Source organism: Malania oleifera, chromosome 12, assembly GCF_029873635.1.
Source record: "Malania oleifera isolate guangnan ecotype guangnan chromosome 12, ASM2987363v1, whole genome shotgun sequence".
Lineage (NCBI taxonomy): Eukaryota > Viridiplantae > Streptophyta > Magnoliopsida > Santalales > Ximeniaceae > Malania > Malania oleifera.
Genome location: NC_080428.1, coordinates 33,028,106 through 33,051,249, shown reverse-complemented (window position 1 = coordinate 33,051,249; position 23,144 = coordinate 33,028,106). Strand labels below are relative to the sequence as shown.

The following is a 23,144-nucleotide window of genomic DNA, read 5'->3' as shown; positions in this document are numbered from 1 at the left end:
CGTCGTAAAGCGTGGATTTAGGGTTTCGGAAGGCTTTCCAGTAGGCCAGGTAAAGGGATTAAGTTAAGTCAGAATTTTACTAAAATGGAACCGATTAAATTGCTATATATATATATATATATGTATATTTATGGTTTTTAACTGTTATTTCGAAAACCAACTGTTCAAAATGGACATTTCAAACCGAGGATATATGATATGGTATTTTGAGTAAAAATGAACGGTGAAAAGTTTGGTTTGACGTTATAAATGGGATATACTGTATACTAAAATCGTGTGGCAGATGGATAATATTTCGGGGTTATTGAATAACCGAGTTTATGGAATGGTTTGTGAAATACTAGAAATATTTGTAAAATACTGAAAATTTTTGTGAAATACTGGAACTATTTGTGAAAGCATGGGGAGTTTTATATGATGGCCACGAGGGTCGGGATTTGATATAGCGGCTATGGGCTGAGTTTTATATAACGGCCGCGATGACCAGGATTTGATATAGCGGCTGTGAGCCAAGAGTTATATGATGGTCGGGGGCCGAGTTTTATAATATGACAGATTTTATGTGAAATAAGTTGAAATACAATTTTTATTACTTAAATTGTATGATATGCTTTAGAAACCCTGAGGACCAGTTATGTTATGTTGGTCATGTGCGCCCACGCTGTTCTAGATGAAAGTGTAGGGAGGTCTTAGCCGATTAGCCTTAGTAGAGGGTGTACCTTTCCTGGAAGTCCGGACTTTTAGGATGTGGTAGGGCAATCGGAATCCCGCAAGCGACTTGTGATGACTGCATAGTCAGAGTTAGATGTAGACGTATGATTTGACTTTGTCTAGCTTGATCACCCCAGGCTTAGTCCAGCCTTCAGGCCACACAACTCGTATCATAGGGGAAGTAAATGACGTTTAGTCTTAGGGAATGTCTTTTATGCATATCTGTAGATTTATGTAAATGATGTTATTTGTTTATTGAAATGTTTATACCATGGAAATGAGATGAATATTTCAACCATGGAAAGTGAGTACAATGTATAAATGTTATTTTCAGTTAAATGAAGGATGTTTTCTATAAACACCTAATGCATGCTGACCACACACTGATCTTAACTTAATTTGTCTTACTGAGAAGTGTCTCACCCCATTATACAATTATCTTTTCAAGACCATCTCAAGGTCGAGGTTAGCGAATTACGGGGCGGGTTGATAGCTAGTTAGATTTTTTTGAGTGTCAGTAACAACTCTACTGTATTTAAGTTGGGTTTGAAACCCTTGAGTATGTAATATGGGTGTATGGACTGAGTTAGTTTTAGTATTGTCCTATGGTTTGTATTATGAGCATTGGGAGACTCTGATGTATGTTAGTATCATAAAACTCTGGTAATGACTATGGTATCAATAACACAGACGTCACTAAAGTAATACCCCGAGCCCACAGGTTAGGGCGTTACAGTGACGGTTTCAAAAACCGTCACTAAAAGTCTACTATTAGTGACGATTTTTAAAAACTGTCACTAAAACATAATTATTAGTAACGGTTTTTAAAAATCGTTACTAATACGTTGACTATTAATGACGAATTTTATTTTCGTCACTAATGACTCATTATTAGTAATTATTTCAGTTCCGTTACTAATAATTTTGTCACTAAAAATCCTTTTTTTTCTTTGTAGTGTCCTTAAGAGTCTTTGTCCTTCCATTAGGTTTTCTTGTTTAGGGATCGCTATGTAACATCTCGCTCATTGGCGCTCCTAGACCAGAATCCAATGTCAACATTACCTAATTAGTTTAAACCAAAGAAATCACACACAACAATAAGAGTAATGTGTAGTTGAGATGTTAAAAGAGAAGTGGTTGAATAAAAATGTGCAAGATGACATGATTATGAATATATTATATGGGATGATCCTAATTCGGGTCAACAAGGGAGGTTCTACCCTATGTGATCAAAAAGGGAGTTGGGTAGAGTATTAATAAAGGAACAACCAGCCCTAATTAGAGAGCGACAATTACAAGAATAGCTAGCACTCTTTAATTGCCCATTTGCCCTCCCCTTCTATTTCAGTTTTTGTTTGGATTGATCAACCTTTTAGCAGGACTAATCTCTTATTGGATTGTGGAGTTTGGAAAATTAATCATTGTTTGGTGTAAACCATTACTGAAACTGAAAGCTGCTTTCAGTCTTTTGTATTGCTAACTAAACAAGCGCCTATACTCTCTTCTCTTTATCTACTTTCCCTTCCCCTTTATAATTTTTATTTTTTTCTATCCTTTACTATGAATGACTACTTGACTTGTCTCCCTCTCACAGAGAATGCATCAACATGTTGAATGCCAATATAATTTTTACACGTTAATTAATAATATTGAGAAAAGAATTAATCTAGATGTGACCCTCCAAATCATTGACATGGACTTTCTATTTCTTGTAGTAGTGTGTCACAAGATTTTCACTCATGATGGGCACCAGGTAATGAGTAGATCCGTAGATATATTGGGTCCAAAAGTAGTGTTCAGGAACTTAAAATTGGGCCTTAAATTTGAATATGTATAAATTTGAATAAAGTATAATATAAAATTAAATTAAATTTCATACCCACGAATCCAAATCAACTACCAAAATCCATACCCCCAAACATAACATCAGCAAAAATTCGAGTCAAAAATGGCACAAACAAATTCAATGTGTACATGAATTCTGTTACTCAAGCGTTGATTTCCAAAAGCCAATAGCAAAAATGGCAAATTCAAGATGCAAGATGGGAAAAAGATTAGGCAAAGGACAAAGAGCAAGGAGAACCAATGACATTGACAGATTAGCTAGGATGAAATTCTTCTGGGAGTTCAAGCTGAAATAAGACCTACATATCCAGCAGTCATGGCCAAGATGCTCGATACAAAATATGCAACTGCAACAATGATGGGTTCTTTGATTCCACATAACTCAAGATGATAATGAAAGGGTGCCATCCGGAACAAGCGGCGCCCGGCACCTCCTAAGCATTTCGTGGCTTTGTAGTAGGACACCTAAAATGTAAGTACAACCAGTTAGTAGATAATAATAAATTAAAAAATTCACTTTCTCAAAATAAATGCACTTATCAGTGTTCACTTCTCAGTCTACTAACAATTTGCTCATGCAAAATTTACTTATAGAAATTTACCACATCTAAGAGGAAATCCAATAATTAAAGGTCACCCTTCTGTACCATTAAATATGTGTCAGCGAGCATGCACACACACGCCGTCATGCATACAAACCAACTCTTTTGCATTTGCGTGTGATAGAGAGAGAGAGAGAGATGGTCAGGATCCTGTAAATATGATCTCATTTCTTTCTAAAAAACTCTTACCAAACAAAATAGAAATGAATGATTGATTGAACTTGAACATGGAGGTCTTTAAAATTTAAAGTGAGATATGTCATTGAACCAAACAAATTTAATTATCTTTTAATTCAAAAACACTAGAAACTAGTATTAGCCTTTTGAAGCATTCTTAAGCCTTCTCATTTAGAATTACTTTCTATGCCACACATGTTTGTGTATGCATACATATATGGAGCAATTCTTCACAATGAGAAGAAAAAATATACGTGAATTACCTGCCCTATAATTGACAACGCTTCCAGGACAAAGACTCCAGATGAAATGAACAAAGGAAAGAACATTCCTGTACAAGCAGCCATTGCAGCCAGTGCCCCACCTAGTGCCAAGGATCCTGTATCACCCATAAATACAGACGCCTTGTACCGATTGTGCAAAAGAAAACCAACACACGCTCCCGCCATTGATGCTCCAAAAACAGAAAGGTCTGGGTTTTCAATGTACAATGATTGTCAATATTAAAGAAATTATCCGACACAAGGTAGGTTCAAAACTTAATACCTGTCAAAATATCAAGACTTGGCACAGCTAAAATTAAAGACCGAACTTCAGTCAACTTCCAACAATCAAACATTGAAATTCAAATAACTATGTTATAGATCATTCAATTGTGTATGTTTGGAGTTTCCTACAACACCACTATGGAGATGGTGCCCTTGAATTGAAAAAACTGGTGACTCAAGAAGATATCTAGGAGGTGTGAATATAACTGTCCCATCATTGAACAAATAAGCAACACAGACAGAACTTGTTTAATTTTGGAAGCAAAGTGATCCTTTGTGAAGGCACTATAAGGATTATAACGAAATCTGCTCTACTCAATGGTGCTTTAACAAGCACTAAAAGGATTGCTCAACCAAAATAATTTTAATGTTAATCTGCAGATAGAAATGGGTTACTACAATAAAATGAACAAATTGGAATGATAAGAAAAGTATTCATAATTAAAAAATAAAATTACAAAATTAAATGATCAATTAAATCTTCAACTAAGAGGAACAAGAAATCTGAAGATTCCCTTTCCTGAGTTTACTATTTCAGCATCCGCAACTACTGAAGAGCTTTCCAAAGAGAGAGAGAGAGAGAGAGAGAGGAGTATGTGATTATTTTTCCACCAATGCTTAACTGTTTCTGCTTTGACAGTAGCTACTTCCAAGTATCACTTGCAAGTGGAAAATGCATTCCATATTACTGCTCAATAAGAGGCTTTCAGTAAGTACTTTATTGTAAGTAGTTGTGAAGAGTTTAACCAAATACTACTTTTAATTTCAAGCACCTATTATAAGGTATTATAAGTACCTTTTCATGAGGGGTACCAAACAAAGGCTAAGTCAGATTCCAGTATTACAATTCTTTAGTATTTGGACATGGGAAAGATTGTGCTATTTACTTTTCCTTAGAGCAATAGTACGTTCAAGCCCAAGATACATAAATTCAGCTCCAGCTCACAAGGTTGTGCAAATTCAACATCAGTAATTTAACACAATTTCTCATTCCAACGAAAAATGGTAAGGTATAGACTGCTGTTAAAAAAGATCATCCACATACTATGAACTTGATTTCAAAGCAAAACCCCAATAAGAACATTTCTGATAACATCCACACTAACCAGGACATATAGGAAGCACCGCAATTGACATTCCTATAAAAGCCAATGCTGCAGTCCCACCAGCCAAACCATCAAGACCATCTGTTAAGTTAACACCATTTCCCATGGAAACAAAACAGAATGAGGTCAGGAATAGATAATATTTTCCCAGGCACACAAGACCCAGTGGCGCAGGTAAGGGAATCAACAGTTTCCTGCATTTGCAGAAACAACAGAGAAGCTCAGCAACACCAAATACTTGAAACATCAGTAGAATGTTCATATACTCAGCAAGATGTAAACCCAAACATTGACTACAAACATAGATATTTGGACCATATTACACCTTTTAGAGCAAAAATTGCAGTCAGAAGTTTTGTAGTTTTTGAGATCTTGACAACAATCAAGTTGCAAAAAATCCTTCAGAATTGCAAAGAATTATATTCAAATTCTAACGTTAATTAAAATTTGTAAACTTACTTAGATATAAAATAAACAACAATAATTCAGAAGTAATTAGCATATCGAGAATGCTTAATATGCTTCAAACTCATCTAACATAAATAGAAGTAAAGACCGACTCTAGGAAACCTCCAAAGGAAATAACAGCAAATATTAATGAGATTAAAGGATTTTTGCTCCAATAAAGAGTATTTGGGACTTCAATATGCCTCCTGTTGAGAATTTGACTTGTGAAATTTGTCCCACATTGGAAAAAGTGAGTATTTTATGGGTGCTTATATATATGGTGTATAACCCAAGACCCAATAGACTTAAGCTTTTGGGTCAAGTTGGTGCTCACTCATGTGTATCAAGCACACCTATGGACTCCTCCGGTGTTAACAAGTGGTATCAAAGCCGACGGTTCATAACTCTGGGTGTGGCAGTGTGTGACCGAGGCTAAGAAGGATCATCTAAGCTGCAAGATGGATCCAAATTGGGTCAAGACGTGAAAGAAGGATTGGTTTGGAGGTGCCATTTGGAATACAATCCGAGACACGTAAGACGGCCCACTTGAGCAAACTGTTGGAGAATTTGTCCCATAAGGGAGAAGATGACTTTCGTTCAAGGGGAAGCAGTTGGAACTCACATGTGGTGGAGCTTCCATTCAAGGGGGAGCAGTTGGAACTCACAAGTGAGGGGGAGATTGTTGAGAATTCCACTTATAAAGTTTGTCCCACATTAAAAAGTGAGTATTTGATGGGTGCTTATATACATTGTGTATAGCCCAAGACCCAATAGGCTTAAGCTTTTGGGTCAAGTTGGTGCTCACCCATGTGTATCAAGCACACATTTGGACTCCATCGATACTAACAAGTGGTATCAGAGCCAACGGTTCATAACTCTGGGTGTGGCAGTGTGTGACCGAGGCTGAGAATGATCATCTAAGCAGCAAGATGGATCCAAATTGGATCAAGACGTGAGAAGAAGGATTGGTTTGGAGGCGTCATTTGGAATACAATCCGAGACACGTAAGACGACCCACTTAAGCAAACTGTTGGAGAATTTGTCTCGTAAGGGAGAAGATGACTTCCATTCAAGGGGAAACAGTTAGAACTCACATGTGGATGAGCTTCCGTTCAAGGGGGAGCAGTTGGAACTCATAAGTGAGGGAGAGATTGTTGAGAATTCCACTTGTGAAGTTTGTCCCACATTGGAAAAAGTGAAATATTTGATGGGTGCTTATATACATGGTGTAGCCCAAGACCCAATAGGCTTAAACTTTTGGGTCAAGTTGGTGCTCACCCATGTGTATCAAGCGCACCTATGGACTCCTCCGGTGTTAACACCTTCATTAGAAAACAAGGAATCTCTGCTTTCTTGTGCAAAATTTGTTGAGGCCTAAGTGCCCATGAGGGCATTGCAATCTTAAAGCATACAAACTAAGCCACCTTATTTTATTCTTGAGAGAAAAGATAGTAACATTTAATCATGTAGGTATGACAGTCACCCAGTGAATGTTGATGTAAGTCTTGTAAACACTATCATCAATTAAAAATGACAGCTTAGAATTTACAATCCACATCGTCAAACTGCCCTAGGTCGATACTAAGGAAGAGTTCAACTACTGGCATAGGGTTTGCAATAACATTTTCTTACCCTTGTGTGTTGGTGGATCTGATCTCAAGAAAGTCATACCTTTAAGAAAGTATACCAAGCTCTATTAGGCATGTGGATACAAACATTCGCAGTGGAAAAGGAATGCTTGGATACAAGATATGGGTTCACTAAGAATTTTTATCTGAGAAAATATTGAATGAATTATGAATCAGGGCTTTGGAAATCAATTATGGGCAGCGTCAACTAAAATATGAAAAGCAGTAATTTCTCCAGTATTGTTCTAGAAAGACATTTGCGCAGAGATAAATTCTTGTGCTTATTCTTCCTCCCTTTTTTTTTTTTTTTTTTTTTTAATGTTCAATAACAGTAGATTGTAGAAATGAGTGACTCAATTAAAGATTATGCTACAAGGAATATGAAACTGCCAGTCTGTCGCATTGGAATTTGACAATCACTAGAAATGTAACTGGAATTGGTGAGTGTGGTGCTCTTATTCTAAAGTCTATTCATTGAAGGTTATTTTTCAGTCAGAAAACCATGTGACTCACAGTACAAGTATGACTGCCAATGACATGTCTCAATGAAATCATATCTCAAGGATTTGACCAATAATAGTTGGGGCAATTCCAACTATAAGGATTTTGGTACCCCAAATATGTCTAACAAAGTGTCCAGCTTGGTTATCAAATGATCATTTGATAAACAGAATTGCATAAAAAATGAATATACTATGTGCATGCAAGATGCCCCGAGTCAGTAGATCATTTACTGCCTGCCTATGATTCTCCAATTAAATCCAATAACATGCACTGAACACCTAAAAGGAGTCGGAAATAATTAGGTTAAAGGACTTGAATGAAGGCCACAAAATACTTTTTCAATGACAATATTTCCATTGGTTGATGTCAATTTTATCAAGCAGCACCTTCCTTACTGTAAAGCAGAACTTGAATATTTGGCACGTTCATTTGCTTTCTTTTGATAGTCTTGGGAGATCAGGAGGTTGGTGAGAATAGGTTTTGATGGTGTATATATATATATATATATATATGAGGCGGACATTGCAATTCCCAACTCATGCGCTGAGCATGGCAGTTTATGTGGAAGATGATTTTAAAAGGCAGGGGTTTTTCTAGAGTAATATGGGTCTTCTCCATGGAGAACTGCGGGAAATTATACATTGTTCTTTTGAGTTGGAAGAGTGGAATATTTGTTGGCTTATTCCTTTGGGAAGGAATATATGTGGAAATATTCAGTATTATAGAATGTTGATCTTAGCCATCCATTAGTAGGAGGGGTGGAAAGATCCTAGGGCAGGCGGTTGGGACGGGGGGCTATGAAACGGGTCACCACCTCATTTACATTCATCAAAGCTTGTATTCTCTCCTTAAAATATAAATGGAATTTCTATTTCTCCTACACTTTTGTTCTCTTACTTTTTCCTACTTGCTTGGGGATCTTGGGGAGTTTTTCTTTCTTATTGACCGAAGGAAAGGCTAAGGCATATTACTCAAGTGAGGTATTACTTGCCTTACTGCCACAAAGGATAGGCCAAAGGGGCTGCCAGCTACAGCCCTGTGACATAACAAAGCAGGGTTTGCTATTGGAGCATTGCAAGCAAATTCAAGGGATATCCATCCAAGAAGCATGTTTACATAAGACAACACAAGCACCAAAGATGTCAACTGCGAAGGAAACCTAAGGGGCAAATCACAAAACGGAGGTGGGACATCTAATTTAAGAGATATGGTTGGAGAACTGATGTACAAAAGGCTAATATAAAGTTTGCCAAGGGAGACGGCGAAACGCACATAATAAGCGAGTCATCTTAAAGACAAAGTGGTTGGTCCACAGGGCAAACTCAACAATTTGAAGGGTGAGGTATTGTCTATGATTAATGGTTTAATTTATCATATGCAATAGGAATTGGCCAAATTCCACGTGTCCTTGTTGGAGAGTATTGAAACATTCAAAACTGAAGTTGCCAGTTTGAAGATCATTTACTTTTTGATCATTTGTCTTCAAGATCACTTGCACAATCATGTGTCTCCCATGGCTAACTTTATCCTAGCCGCCCATACATCGAATTCTCCAACCATATCCCTCAAATTGGATGTCTCACCTCCTTTCCATGATTTTCCCACACTATGTTTCCTTCCACGATTGGCATGTTCAATGCCCATGTTTTCTAATGCCAACATACTTCTTTCTTTGGATATCCCTCGAATTTTCTTGGGATGATCTAATAGCAACCCTGCTTTGACACCAATTGTCATAAGGCTATGGTTGGCATACCCTTTGGTTAGTCCCATGTGACTAGGGGAAACAATCCTTTGTCTTATTGTTTCCACAGTATGAAGAATCCCCACCAAGATCCCCAAGCTAATAGGAAGAAGTAAAAAATATTAAGTGCATAGAAAATAAATAAACGAATACAAGCTTTGGAAGTGTGTTTACATATAAGATGAACCCTTTCGATAAGGCCCCATTCCCAGCCACCTACCCCAAGATCTTGCCCCCACTCCCCCCCAGAGGATGGCTAAGATCAATCATCTAGAATACTCCATAGAATATTACCACAAATATTCCTTTTCAAAGGAATATGCCAACAAATACTCCCACTCTTCCATCTCACAAGAATACTTTACTACAATTCTCATGGGGAAATAATAAGATTGCTTTCATAAAAACCCTCCTTTTTAAAATCATTTCCTCACAAGACACCCACTAGCACCCAATTGCCCATGCCCCCCCCCCCCCCCACACACTTCTTCACAGGCTTAGCATGTGACTTTCTCTCCCACCCATTTTCACAACTCCCGTGTTGTGGTGTGGTGTTTTATCATGCATGAATTCCCTCCCCCAACTCCTTGCTTGGATTTGCTTGATCATTGCTTTTGACATACCTTCCACTAAAGTTTGTAATGCTGCCATGGCATGGATGCCCTTTCTCTTTGCATTGATATCTTCACCATATCAGCATTCCCCTTAAATAGGAACACCAATTTTTTACTTTCAACATAATCATGGTCTTGGACTCATCCAAGAAATCCATCACAAACACAACCGTGTATTCATCCATATCCGCCACAATAAATCCATAGTGTCCTTCCACTCACCAACACAAATCTTCAACCCATCTGAGACTCTTTGTGTGGATATCCTCCCTAAATTCACAACTTCTGCAATCCCAATCTCCTTGCTTCTTGTGCCAACAAAAGTGATCCAAGGCTATAGTGTCAATCAATTCGTAGGTGGCTCCTCATTCGAGTTTTTTGGAAATTCAGCGAGATTGGAGAAATTTTTTGCTTTGATATTTCAAAGTATTTTCTTGTGTTTTTAGTTTCTTTTACTGGATTTTTCTAGAATTTGGACGGGAGATTGCTTATTCTCCTCTTTGTATATTCTTCTCTTTCTAATGAACTCTCTTCTTTTGCTATAAAAATGATAATAATAATAATAATAATAATAATAATAATAATAATAATAATAAAGTCAGAACACGTGCATCACTTTGTGCTTTCCTTGTGCCCACATTGTTAAGGAGCTTCAAGGATCCCATTTGTATGTGCTCTTCCCTTTTGCACTTGATCTTGTTCTCCTCATCCTCTAAATGAGACATAACACATTCAATTTACTTCATTTAGGGCATTCCCCAACCATGGGTGGCCCCTCGTGATTACGCGTCAAAGTTACGTAATTAAGTATTTAAATGCATTAATTAAATGTCACTATTTTAATTAAATACTTAATTATGTCCTATATTTTAATCAATGAGCTCGTCTGATAATTTTAAGATAATTATCCCATTTTTGTCGGAGATTTATGAATATTCATGTTTAATTATCGCAGGATAATTTTTCAAAAATTTGGAGAGGCCATGCATTTAATGTCTCAGGCCATGCATGCAATAACAAGGAGACCGGGCCATGCAAAATAATGTAAATTGAGGTGTTGAGTGCAAAAGCGAAGCTAATTGGGCGATTATGGACAGTTTCGACACTTTCGTAATTTGTGCGTAACTCTCTCATCGGACCTCCGATTCAAATGATTCAAGATGCTGTAGAATGCTAAGAAAACGCTCTACAACTTTCATGTTTTGCATTTTGAGAGATACTGGCTGCATCAAGGTCGAAATCGGACGTGAAGTTATCATATGCTGTTTTTATGGACTATTTCAATATTGTTTTGTAATCTGGGTATAACTTTCTCATTCAAGCTCTGATTGAGGTGAATCATGATGATATGGAAAGCCAAGAAAATTCTCTACAACTTTCATATTTTGAGTTTTGAGAGATACGGGCTGTAGGAAGATCAAAATTGGGCTTGAAAGTGAAGGGCAGTTAGAGCCAAATTGAGATAAAATAAAATAAAACCCATGTACCCTTGATTTGACCCGGCCATGCAAGAGACACGGAGAGGGTAGCTGCACGAGAAGGTGGTACGGAGTAGGGCTTTGGGGGATCAAAATGTCCTTTAAAAAAAGTTGCTTTTGGAGGGCTTTAAGAGCATAACAAGGGGTTTTTCTTTGGCTTTGGTTTTGGTAGAGGAGTGTGTGCAGAGGAGCAGCAGCAGCAGCAGCTTTGCTGCCTGTGGGAACCCAAGAAGCTCTCCATACAGCCATTTCTCTCTCTCTCTCTCTCTCTCTCTCTTTTCCTTTCTCTCTTTCTTTTTCCTTCTTTTCTTGTTCTCTAGTTTTTTTTCTTGCATTTAAATACTTGGTTGATCGTTATTGTTAGTTTTCAGTTGAATTTTAATTAAAGTTTTGAATTTTTAAATTTATGTTGGGTTATTATTATTAAAGTCAATTTATTTTTTTTCTCTTCTTATTTAGTATCATTATTAGAGTTAATTTTGGTTGGGTTATTTTTCATTGTTAAAGTTCGAGTTAATCTCTTAAAAAAATCTTCTTTAGGATTTAAATTTTTTTGGGTTTTATTTATTTTAAGCTCAGTTTATTTAAAGTATGAATTTTTATTGTGTTTTAGTTTATTATTTAAGTTGTTAAAGAGTCAAGTTTTTTTCTTTTGTTGGATCTAGTTTAATCGTCACTTAAGTTCTTGATTGTGTTAAAGTTTAGTTTTTTTGTGTTTGATTGATGATTTTAGGATTGTATGTTTCAATTACGTGATAAAGTTTTCGTTTTTTTTAGGCGTTTGTCCGAAATTTTTAACATAGGTTTTATTTCTTGTCTGAATGGTTAAACATAGGATTATTTTCCGCAATTAAATTTGTTATCGTCTATTTTATTGTGCTTGTTTCCCGTTTCTTATCGTTAATTTAGTGCGTGTTAGGTTCATAAATTAAAGTTCACGTTGTTTTAATTTCGTCACAAAATCTCAAAAATCCCAAGAAACCAAATCTGAACTATGTTCAGTAAACCTTTTGTTTCTTATTTTCTTTTGGAATTACTCTAAATTTGGAACTAAACTGCATTCCTTGAGAAGACAATCTGACCCTAGGGCTAATTATTACACGAATGAACTCTTATACTTGGGATAGCCTTCGCGCTGCTCATTTTTGGAGTGAGTCAAGTTTTTGGCGCCATTGCCGAGGAATGCCAGATTTAGTTTCAAACTAGTGTTTTTCCATTTTATTTTGCTTTTCTTCATGAAAAGAAAAAAAAGGAGTTTTAAAAAATATATATATGGTTTCACCTGCATCATGCACGCTTATGGATTTTTTGCAGCCTACACGCACCACCACACCTTCTTGCATTGCTTTACCACATGACGCACTGAATTTAACGATTAAGCTTGGGGTATTGTCAGTGATACCCCAATTCGACGGGGTAGATTCTAAAAGTCCGTATCAGCATTTGACAGACTTTGAATTGGCCAGCACCACCTTTATTGGAACTAATGAGTATATCAAGCTCTGCTTATTTCCTTTTTCTTTGAAGGATAAGGCGAAGATCTAGTTTAACTCGTTGAGGCCTAACTCTATTAATAGTTGGACTGATATGCAGTATGAGTTCTTACACAAATTCTTTTCTTTTTAGAGAACCCAGTACTTGTAAGAGTAGATCAATCAATTTATGCAGAAGGGAGACGAGACCTTCCAGGCTTGTTGGGAGAGATTCAATGATCTGATAAATATCTGTCCACATCACGGGTTCGAATCCTAGAGGTTAGCCAATTATTTCTATACAAGTCTTACTTCTGATTGCAAACAATTTGTCCAGACAATGTGCAATGGAGAACTCTTCAACAAGGAACCGGATCAGGCACTATCATTCTTTGATTACTTAGCTGAAAGTGTCCAACAATGGAATACACGATACGATCAAGTACCAATGGCAGTACAACCTCTCAGCGCAATCAGTGGTGGAGGTAAATATAAGGCCAAAAAGGAGAATGAACTCCAAGCTCTTGTTGCTGCACTGGAAAGTAGGGTAGAAGAATTAGAAAAGGAGAGTAGTTCTGATCAGATGCAATCAACAAATTGGGTTAACAAAGCTCCAAATCAGCCATTCTCGAACACTTACAATCCGGAATAGAGGAATTACCCGAATTTCTCATGAGAGAATGATCAATCTAGTCCATACTCTTCACAGTTTCAGCAGCCTTCCTAATCTTATGCACTACCTTCGCGGCCAACTTATGATCCCGTTGCTCCTCCGCATCAGTATTAGTCACAGCAAATCTATCAGAGCTACACACTTCCAGGATTTCAATCTAATGAAGCTCCTGTTCCACCGACGACGTCTTTTGAGGATAGCATAGCACAGATGGCTAATACACTTCAGGAATTTATGCAGATCAACACTCAGACCATGAATGAATTGCGGAGCACAATCAATGAGTTAAACACTGATTTGACTAAGATGAGCACGACATTGAATACCCTGGAAAAAAAGGAATTTCCGACACAACCTCAATCTGATCCTCAAGTATACCGACAACAACATCAACAAGTACATGATGTCTCAGGGGATCCTCTTGAGACAGAGAAGGCCGTTAGTACTCTGAGAAGTGAAGAAAAAGTTCCCCGACATGAGATACCCATCAACAGACAAACAGTTGCCCTGACACCTAAAGTTGCAATTGAGACAAATGAAGCTAAAGAAAAGTCGGAGGAAGCAAGCCCGGAATTGAAGGAGTCGTCATCCTAGCCAGATCAAGTGCAATCTGCAATTGTGGGGCCGTCATCCCAGCCAAATATTCAAGTGCAAGAGACAGTCATGGAATCGTCAACACCTACTCTAATAAGTGTCAAGGATTGCAATGCTAAAACAAATCTCTGCAACAGTAAGGTAATTGGTACATCAGATGAAGAAATTGAGCAAAATGGTGAGAGTTCAACTTTCAAGGACCCTGGTAAAAATTTTATGTTGATGCTTCTGAAGAACTAAAGATAACTGTTCTGACAACTTTTCCTAAAAAACTAGCTCTTAAAGAAGTAAATTTCTTGAAAAACATACTGAATAAAGATCTTTTCTTGTTAAAACAAGAAAGTCAATCTGCACATGTATTGTCTAGTATTTTGAAGAGCATTAATTCATTTGAGGCTAACTTTCGTGCAGATAATAAGACTGATTCATTGTGGCGGCTCAAATTTAAAGACCCACCAGTTCAATTTATAAAACTGCACCCACTAGATGAAATTCCTTTAGAGCCTCCGCCAGACAAACTATGATGTTTTTCTTTCCTTTCTTTTCATTTTGTTTTACCTCGTTTTATTTTTAGTTAATTTTCATGTACATTTTTCCTTAGTTTCAGTTTTTCTTTTCCCTTACTTCTCCACCTAGGTATGTCTTTACTTCCCTCCTTATCATCTTTCCCATCTCCCTTATGCTTAACATTGAGTTGGGGGGGAATGTGGATGATTAGGTCATGATTAACACTGACTTATACCCTTTACATACTTGCATATAACTAGAAGTTACACACTTGGGTCATTTATGTGTAGTTCCTCCTTATATGACTAAATTAGGATTTGTAACTCTATGTAGGTTGACTAGTAGTTCATTTGTGTTAATTTGGCAATATAAACTCTTGCATTTACATGATATCTCATGAGACTGAAAATACACGTTCACGTGACTTGTAACACTTAGAGTTCCTTGTGAGCACTGAGAGAGCGCCCATGATGACTTTGACACCTTGTGAGATACTGTTGAGCCATTTATCGTTCTTTTGAGTTTTGATGTCAACTTAGAGTTCATGAAATTTGACTTTCCCCTTTTTTTTTCCTGGATATTCTATGAACACTAGTCTTGATTTTTGATTTGCTAGCCTAAAGGTGACATCCAGTAGGGAGATAGAAACCTAAGTCTTGTAACCTACTCAAGATGTGAAGGCTGAGCCACCCCTAGAAATAGACTTAGTTCATGGACTACTGTTCGAGCTTAATTCACATGGGTGAAATGAAGACAACAAAAGAAGTATAACGATTGTCCTAATTGACCATGAAAAGATAGAAATTGAAGAATGAGCAGAAAAAAGAAAAAGAGAAACAGAAATGCACAAGAATGAAGTGAAAGATTAATACCTGCTCCACACAACTACAATAAAAAGTCAAGGACACGACACATGTTCTCCACATATGAAGACTCTTCAAACGTCTAATGCCTCAAATGTATTCACGTCTGGTTTGTGAATAAGTTGATCTAGAGTAGTCTTGGTTGGATATGGCGAGTAGGTGAGAAGATGCTAGTGTGCAGAACCCGACACCTCACAAATAGGTTAGATCCTTTTCAAACTAGTTCACTCCGTACATATAGCGTTGTTCCTTGCAATATGTGGTATGTTTGATCATGACACTCCTCACATATAACGAGTGAATCCATCCTTTTTGAGTGTTTTTTAGGGTATACCAGTTAGGCCGAGTCAAAATGACTGTTTTGTAGGTGTCCATGGATATCCTGGGTGTAATGAGTCATACACATTATACGTGCCTCGAGATTTCGCCAATTTATACTCGAATTTATATGCCTACATTAACTCTAAATTGTAATTGCTAGTTAATTTTATGTGAGCATACTATTCTTAATGGTTATATAATGATGAAACTTGCATCAGTTACTTGCTTCAGAATTGCGTGAATTGTGTATGAATGAGCTTGTATGTAATCAGGTGATATTCCCGTATGTGAAATGGTAAATTTAGGTCGCATGTGCATTGATTTAATATTTATTGGAATTAGTATTTGTTGGTACGCCCTAAATTTAATTCACGTTATTTGCTAGAGACTAGCAAAATGTTAGTTGGGGGGTGTGATTACGCGTCAAAGTTGCGTAATTAGGTATTTAAATATATTAATTAAATGTCACTATTTTAATTAAATACTTAATTATGTCCCATATTTTAATCAGTGAGCTCGTTTGATAATTTTAAAATAATTATCCTATTTTTGTCGAAGATTTACAAATATTCATGTTTAATTATCGCAGGATAATTTTTTGAAAATTTGAAGAGGCCGTGCATTTAATGTCTCGGGCCATGCATGCAATAACAAGGAGACCAGGCCATGCAAAATAATGTAAATTGAGGCGTTGAGTGCAAAACGAAGCTAATTTGGCGATTATGGACAGTTTTGACACTATTTCGTAATTTGTGCGTAACTCTCTTATGCGACTTCCGATTCAGATGATTCAAGATGCTGTAGAAAGCTAAGAAAACGCTCTAAACCTTTCATATTTTGCGTTTTGAGAGATACTGGCTGCATCAAGGTCGAAATCGGACGTGAAGTTATCATACATTGTTTTTATGGACTATTTCGATATTGTTTTGTAATATGGGCATAACTTTCTCATCCAAGCACTGATTGAGGTGATTCATGATAATATGGAAATCCAATAAAATTCTCTACAACTTTCATGTTTTGAGTTTTAAGATATACAAGTTATAGGAAGGTCAAAATTGGGCTTGAAAGTGAAGGCAGTTGGAGCCGAATTGAGATAAAAAAAACAAAAAAAACCCATGTACCCTTGATTTGACCCGGCCATGCAAGAGACACAGAGAGGGTAACCGCACAAGAAGGCGTTGGGGAGTAGGGCTTTGGGAGATTAAAATGTATTTTAAAAAAAGTTGCTTTTGGAGGGCCTTAAGAGCATAAAAAAGGGGATTTTCTTTGGCTTTGGTTTTGGCAGAGGAGTGTGCGCAGAGGAGCAGCAGCAGCAGCAGCACCTTTCCTGCCTGTGGGAACCCAAGAAGCTCTCCATACGGCTATTTTTTTCTCTCTCTCTCTCTCTCTCTTCCTTTCTCTCTTTCTTTTTCCTTCTTTTCTTGTTCTCTAGTTTTTTTTCTTGCATTTAAATACTTGGTTAATCGTTATTGTTAGTTTCCAGTTAAATTTTAATTGAAGTTTTGAACTTTTAAATTTTTGTTGGGTTATTATTATTAAATTCAATTTATTTTTTTTCTCTTCTTATTTAGTATCATTATTAGAGTTAATTTTGGTTGGGTTATTTTTCATTGTTAAGTTCGAGTTAATCTCTTAAAAAAAAAATCTTCTTTAGGATTTAAATTTTATTGGGTTTTATTTATCTTAAGTTCAGTTTATTTAAAGTGTGAATTTTTATTGTATTTTAGTTTATTATTTAAGTTGTTAAAGAGTCAAGTTTGTTTCTTTTGTTGGATTTGGTTTAATCGTCACTTAAGTTCTTGATTGTGTTAAAGTTTAGTTTTTTTTGTGTTTGATTGATGATTTTAGGATTGCATGTTTCAGTTACGTGATAAAGTTTTCGTTTTTTTTTAGGCTTTTGTTTGAAATTTTTAACATAGGTTTTATTTCTTGTCTAAATGGTTAAACTTATCACTATTTTCTGCAATTAAATTTGCTATCGTCTATTTTATTGTGCTTGTTTCCCGTTTCTTATCATTAATTTAGTACATGTTAGGTTCATAAATTAAATTTCACGTTATTTTAATTTCGTTACAAAATCTCAAAAATCCCAGAAAACCGAATCTGAACTATGTTCAGTAAACCTTTTGTTTCTTATTTTCTTTTGGAATTACACTAAATTTGGAACTAAACTGCATTCCCTGAAGAGACGATCTGACCCTTGAGCTAATTATTACACGACTGAACTCTTATACTTGGGATAGCCTTCGCGCTGCTCATTTTTAAAGTGAGTCACCTCACATAGAAGCATATAATGCCATCTCAATCATTCCCATGGTTCTTACTCCTTGGACCATTCTTGTGCTTGCCCTTCTCATTAGGTGACTCCTTCCTTCCCAATCACGATCGTCCAATCTCCCCCACCTTTTCCATGGCCATGAGCAAGATGATGGCATCCCATCTATGAGTGACTTGACAATGGTGATTGCATTTCTTATATCATGCAAGCCCCCCTTCGCCATAGCCCAATCTCCATGCATGCTAGGAGCCCATCACGAAGTTGAAGAAGAGGTCCTCCTTGGACAAGTTCATGACTTCCACACAAGTGACGAGAATTTTTCATGTACTTCAAATAGTTCCCCTTTGCTGCAACTCCTTCATCTTCCTCCTCACATGGTAAGCAACTTTTGGGGGTAGAATTACCACTTGATTTCTCTTTCAAAATCTTGCCCAGGGTCAATCTTGCACAAACCCTTCTCAAGATCCCTTTGCTCCCACTGCCACCATACCATAGCCATATCTATGAGATAAAGTATAACTGCGCATACCTTCCCAATGTCGTCCACCACCCATCCATTCCACATGCCAAAAGAAGTTGTCCAAACCCTCTGCATCCCGTGTTTCAACAACATGTTCAAAGGACTAGATGAGCAGAAATATTTTTTCTTTTCTTTTTTGTTTGCCACTTTTTAAAGTTGCAAAGGCTGTGTTTATGCTCTTGTAAGCCAGCTTCTATTCAAAATTATAATTACTTCTTCAAAAGAATCCCAGCAAAATTCTTTTTGCTACTCTCTTAAGTAGCAAGTTAAGGCAGCGTTTATGCCTCACATGTAAACTGGCATCTAGCCATTATCATTTAATAAAATTATTTACTTATTCAAAAAACCAGCAAAATTCATGGTGATGAACTTTGATGGGAGAAGAAAACTAGACACGTTTCTTATGCAGTTTCCAAATAAATTTTGGGCACTGTCAAGATCTTTGTGCTTTTTGAAAGACAGTGTTTTACCATTCATAGAATTGATTTCAATCGTCTTGTGAAAGTAAACTATTTAATGTAAGAAGATAAGCTATTTAATGTAAGTTCCAGAGTTCAGTTAACAATAATCCTTCTCATATAAATGAAAAAAAAAAAAAACATTTCAAATAATTTTAATTGATAAGAGGTTAAGCCTTGACCCAATCATAAGGGTGTTATACCCAAACCTAAAGTTCACAGGTTTCAAGTCACAGAAACAACCATTCCAAATGTTAAGGCCACACCATCACACCCACTCCAAGCCCCCAATATGGTGTAGGAGCCTCGTGCATGAGCTGTTATATTTACATTTTAAACTGTTTTGGGGACTCCAAGCTAGCAGACAACCAACAATGCCTGTTGTGTCCAAGTAAAGAATACATAATCAATACAGGTCAAATGGCAAGAGAAAACCTTGGTAACTAAAATCCTCTGGACTGCACAGTTAACATGAGGCTGCATTTGATGCCAGCCTAATCTTCAAACATCATATACAAATTCTGTTACAAATTGAACAATCAGGACTCATAAAATGCAATTTAATTGTTTCTCATTAGTTATAAATTTTTCCAAGAGTGACAATTATGCACAGCACTTAACAATATTAAAGGCTTTTCAAAGCCTTTAAGTCTACTGCATGTGCAGAGTTCCATAAAGACGTGCTAAGAAATTTCCCATTTTACCCAAAATTTGTCAATTATACAACAAAAAGAAATACTTGGCACAACAAATCATGACATAATCATATGATCCATTCATGTACTATAGGAACAAAAGTTAAAAACACAATCTTGACAATTTCAAAACAACTAGAAATTGCCAACCTCCCACACGAAAAAAAAAAAAGGGGGGGGGAGGGGAAAGAAAAACCACATACACACATACATTAAAAAAAAAAGAACCTACCTAGCGAAAAAAAAAAGAAAACTTGATTTGCAATTTTCCCCTCAAACAAATCAATCAATTTTAACATTATAATATAAAGAGAAGAGCATTATTTTCAAAACCAGTGATCACAGGAATAGATATGCGAGTTACCATCAGAGAAATGTTGATCAGATGAGTTTCAAGAAGGTATACATGCCGTAGGGTGATGATATGCTTGCAGTATCCAACCAAAATGAATACCATGTTGCAACAGCTACCTGTGAAGTACCAGAACTAATCATAGAGTTTCTAACTCCCCTTTTCTTTTCATGAGCAACAGGAGTTGATAACTATGAACTCCTAAAAGGAAAGGCAAAAGAAATACAGCATACCAAAATGGAAGCAAGAATGCAAGACAATTACCTCTAAAAATATTTTCATCCATGGTGATAAGCCATAATTATGATTCTTTATAAAGCTTATAATGTCATCAAGAAAACCAATTGCAGCAAAGGCTACGGTTGCTAAAGCTGCTGCCGAAAGTTCAATAGAAGAAAAGCCAACTATGACTTCTGCAACAATTATACCAACCGGTACAAAAAATAATCCAGCCATAGTGGGGGTTCGCTTTTTAGATTTGTGCCTTACAGGCCCTTCTGCTCTGGAAATTTGATGAATTTTCAAGCTGTCAAGTAACGGAACACAAATATACACTACTGAAGATGCTAAAACGGCAGATACTAAAAACGGGCGAGTTAAATAAAACGGTATTAATGGTAGTCTGACAATCCGCCATGCACACCAATCCATGAGTGAAAGAAGCATCATCACAAATGTTATCAGCCCCAGATTGTTTAGAATTCCATATTTACTCCTGCAGTATGAAAATGGAAAGAGGACAAGGTCAAAATACGAACTTTAAATAATGGATATGAAACAAATGTAACCCAGTAGCAATTATCACAGTAAAGTAACTCATAAAAAATTTAAATGGCTCCACAAGGGAACTCACAGAAAGTTAAATAGCTCATTGTGTACAAATTACTTAGAAATCAGTAAGAGAGCAATAATTAAATAACTAAATGTATTCTTGCCTGATTTTTTTGTAGCCTCTCCCGAGCATTGCAAGTCGGTGAGCTGTCACCGTTACAGCCTCATCAGATTGAATTAATCGCTCATTCCCACTAGGCAAATCAACATCAATAAGAGGATTTATTAAAATTTCCCCATCACTATCTTCACTATCGCTAGATGGCAGCACGTGTCCCCCGCTCTCCTCTTCGCCCCAGTCATCAAGTGCAGAAATATCCAGAGAGTCCTATTCATCAAAATAACAAGAGCTAAATGCAATGGGCAATACTACAATCAGAATAGAATGCACTTGCTCCCTTTAATGACAATTGAAAAATTTACACTGCTAAATATGATTACACAACATAGATTGCCCAAACATATAGAGTTAGTTTTTCTTCGGACCATTTCACAGAACTCAAATCTTGCTTATGTTGAGGAACTCTTTTATGAAATTGGGGTTTATGAAGTTTCTATTCAATTCCAAATCCATTGTCCCCATTTGCATGCATCCATGCAACCTTTACTAATATGAATCTATTCTCAAGAAAACACATATATCATAATGTTCACTTTCAATGGTTAAATTAAGTTCTCAAACACGCCAAAATTAGCAATGAAAATTATTATACTAACACTATATTATAATGAGAAACGGTTAGTAACTGTTCGATACCATTTTCAAAACTTGTGTTTGGATATCATTTTTGTTTTTGAAAATGGGGAAAAAAGTTGAAAATGTGGATAATACCACCACAACGGCCTCTGTTTCAAATTTCAACAGTCAGCAGATCCCATTCTTGAAAATTCATAGAACTTCTCATCATTTCTGGAAAATGGCCTGTTTTCAGTAACATTCTCAAGAACAAGTTTAAAAACAGCTTGCCAAACATATTTTCTATGCCATCTTTCTTCTTCTTTTTTTTCTTCATCTTCAAATAAAGAAAATGGAAAATGAGTACCAAACAGGACTTCCACATTTTAAACCATTCATTCCCAATGGCAAGACCACCCGCAAAACCTGTCATTCTTCCAAAACAAACACAACAGAAATTTTAACATACGATGAACATATCCAAGTGACAAAAAAGGTAACAATGATTTCAACGAAGGGACAAAAGTACCTCATCCATGGCTCCAACTCGAACAGGATTGCCTCGCGAAGTGCATCCATACTTCGATCTCTGTAACTACATGCATACAAGAATCACGTAGCGTATGAACATTTAATCAAACAACAGTAGAGAATGCAAATAAATGCCTCTGCGTGAGAGTTTGCACGGATGAAAATGTCAATATACAAGACAACATTTACGTCATACAAAATTACACTGTCATTGATAGCGTGGGAGACATCGCAATAAATTTAAGACATTATCAAACTATAAAACCTCCCCCTCTCTCTCACTCTCTTAATCCTTAAAAAGCCGAAACGATATGGAAAATGCGCATGCATACCTTTGTAGCATAAGCAGAGCTGAATCGGCGACGACAGAGACAGGAGCTGAAAGGGTTGCGAGTAGTAGCAGGGAGAAAGAAGCATTTGCGTGATGGGAGAAACCCTAAGGAAGAGAGACGATCATGATTTACACTGAAAGATGAATATTGAGATCGCATGACTACCAATAACACGAAGAAATCGAGGGTGAAGCGATCCAACAGAAGGGGGAAGGGTGAAGATGCGAGCAGAAGTAATCAGGTTTCGGGAGGGAGGCCATCAATGGATGCATTTGATTTGATGGAGCACGCTTTTTATAGGGAGAGCAGGGTGGGGAAGGAGGGTGAAGGTGACGCGGCGATTTCCAAATTGAGAGGGGGCCGGTGTACCATGAGCCTATGACCATCTCAGTGACGTGCCAGCATACAGGTTGGAGGCTTGGAGCTGGTGAAACCTGACACCTACGCTTCGGGTTGGACCGGGTCTAGTTAACTCCGGCGGTTGGGATTGTCCCACCCAGTTCCGACCACAGGTCCACAAGGACAAGTTTTTTATCAAAATATTATTAAAAAAAATTAAAAAACACGAATATGTAGGAAATTGGAAAAATTTACATAAATGTACTCAACCGACTTCCCAAAATTCTTGACTTCC

The 23,144-nt window shown here is 36.8% G+C and overlaps 1 protein-coding gene across 2 annotated transcripts; it reads right to left on the bottom strand.

Moving 5' to 3' along the window:
• Positions 1–2,527: 2,527 nt before the first annotated feature.
• On the bottom strand, positions 2,528–22,890 carry LOC131144298 (phospho-N-acetylmuramoyl-pentapeptide-transferase homolog). Of its 2 annotated transcripts, XM_058092853.1 has the most exons (8): positions 22,511–22,890; positions 22,177–22,242; positions 21,076–21,299; positions 20,405–20,855; positions 20,195–20,259; positions 4,990–5,183; positions 3,599–3,807; positions 2,528–3,021 (listed from the first exon to the last, which is right to left on the bottom strand). In XM_058092853.1, exons 1-8 carry the CDS (start codon positions 22,667–22,669, stop codon positions 2,839–2,841), a joined length of 1,551 nt encoding a protein of 516 aa, XP_057948836.1. In that variant the 5' UTR covers positions 22,670–22,890; the 3' UTR covers positions 2,528–2,838. The 2 variants fall into 2 exon arrangements, with proteins under 2 accessions (XP_057948836.1, XP_057948837.1); XM_058092854.1 differs by lacking the exon at positions 3,599–3,807 and having other exon boundaries at positions 22,511–22,833.
• Positions 22,891–23,144: the final 254 nt, after the last annotated feature.

Coding starts and splice junctions, on each gene's coding strand:
- LOC131144298 (XM_058092853.1), bottom strand. CDS start 22,669: ATGCGATCTCAATATTCATCTTTCAGTGTAAATCATGATCGTCTCTCT. Junction 22,243..22,510: donor GCTCTGCTTATGCTACAAAG/GTATGCATGCGC, acceptor GTATGCATGTAG/TTACAGAGATCGAAGTATGG. Junction 5,184..20,194: donor ATATCATCACCCTACGGCAT/GTATACCTTCTT, acceptor CTGCAAATGCAG/GAAACTGTTGATTCCCTTAC.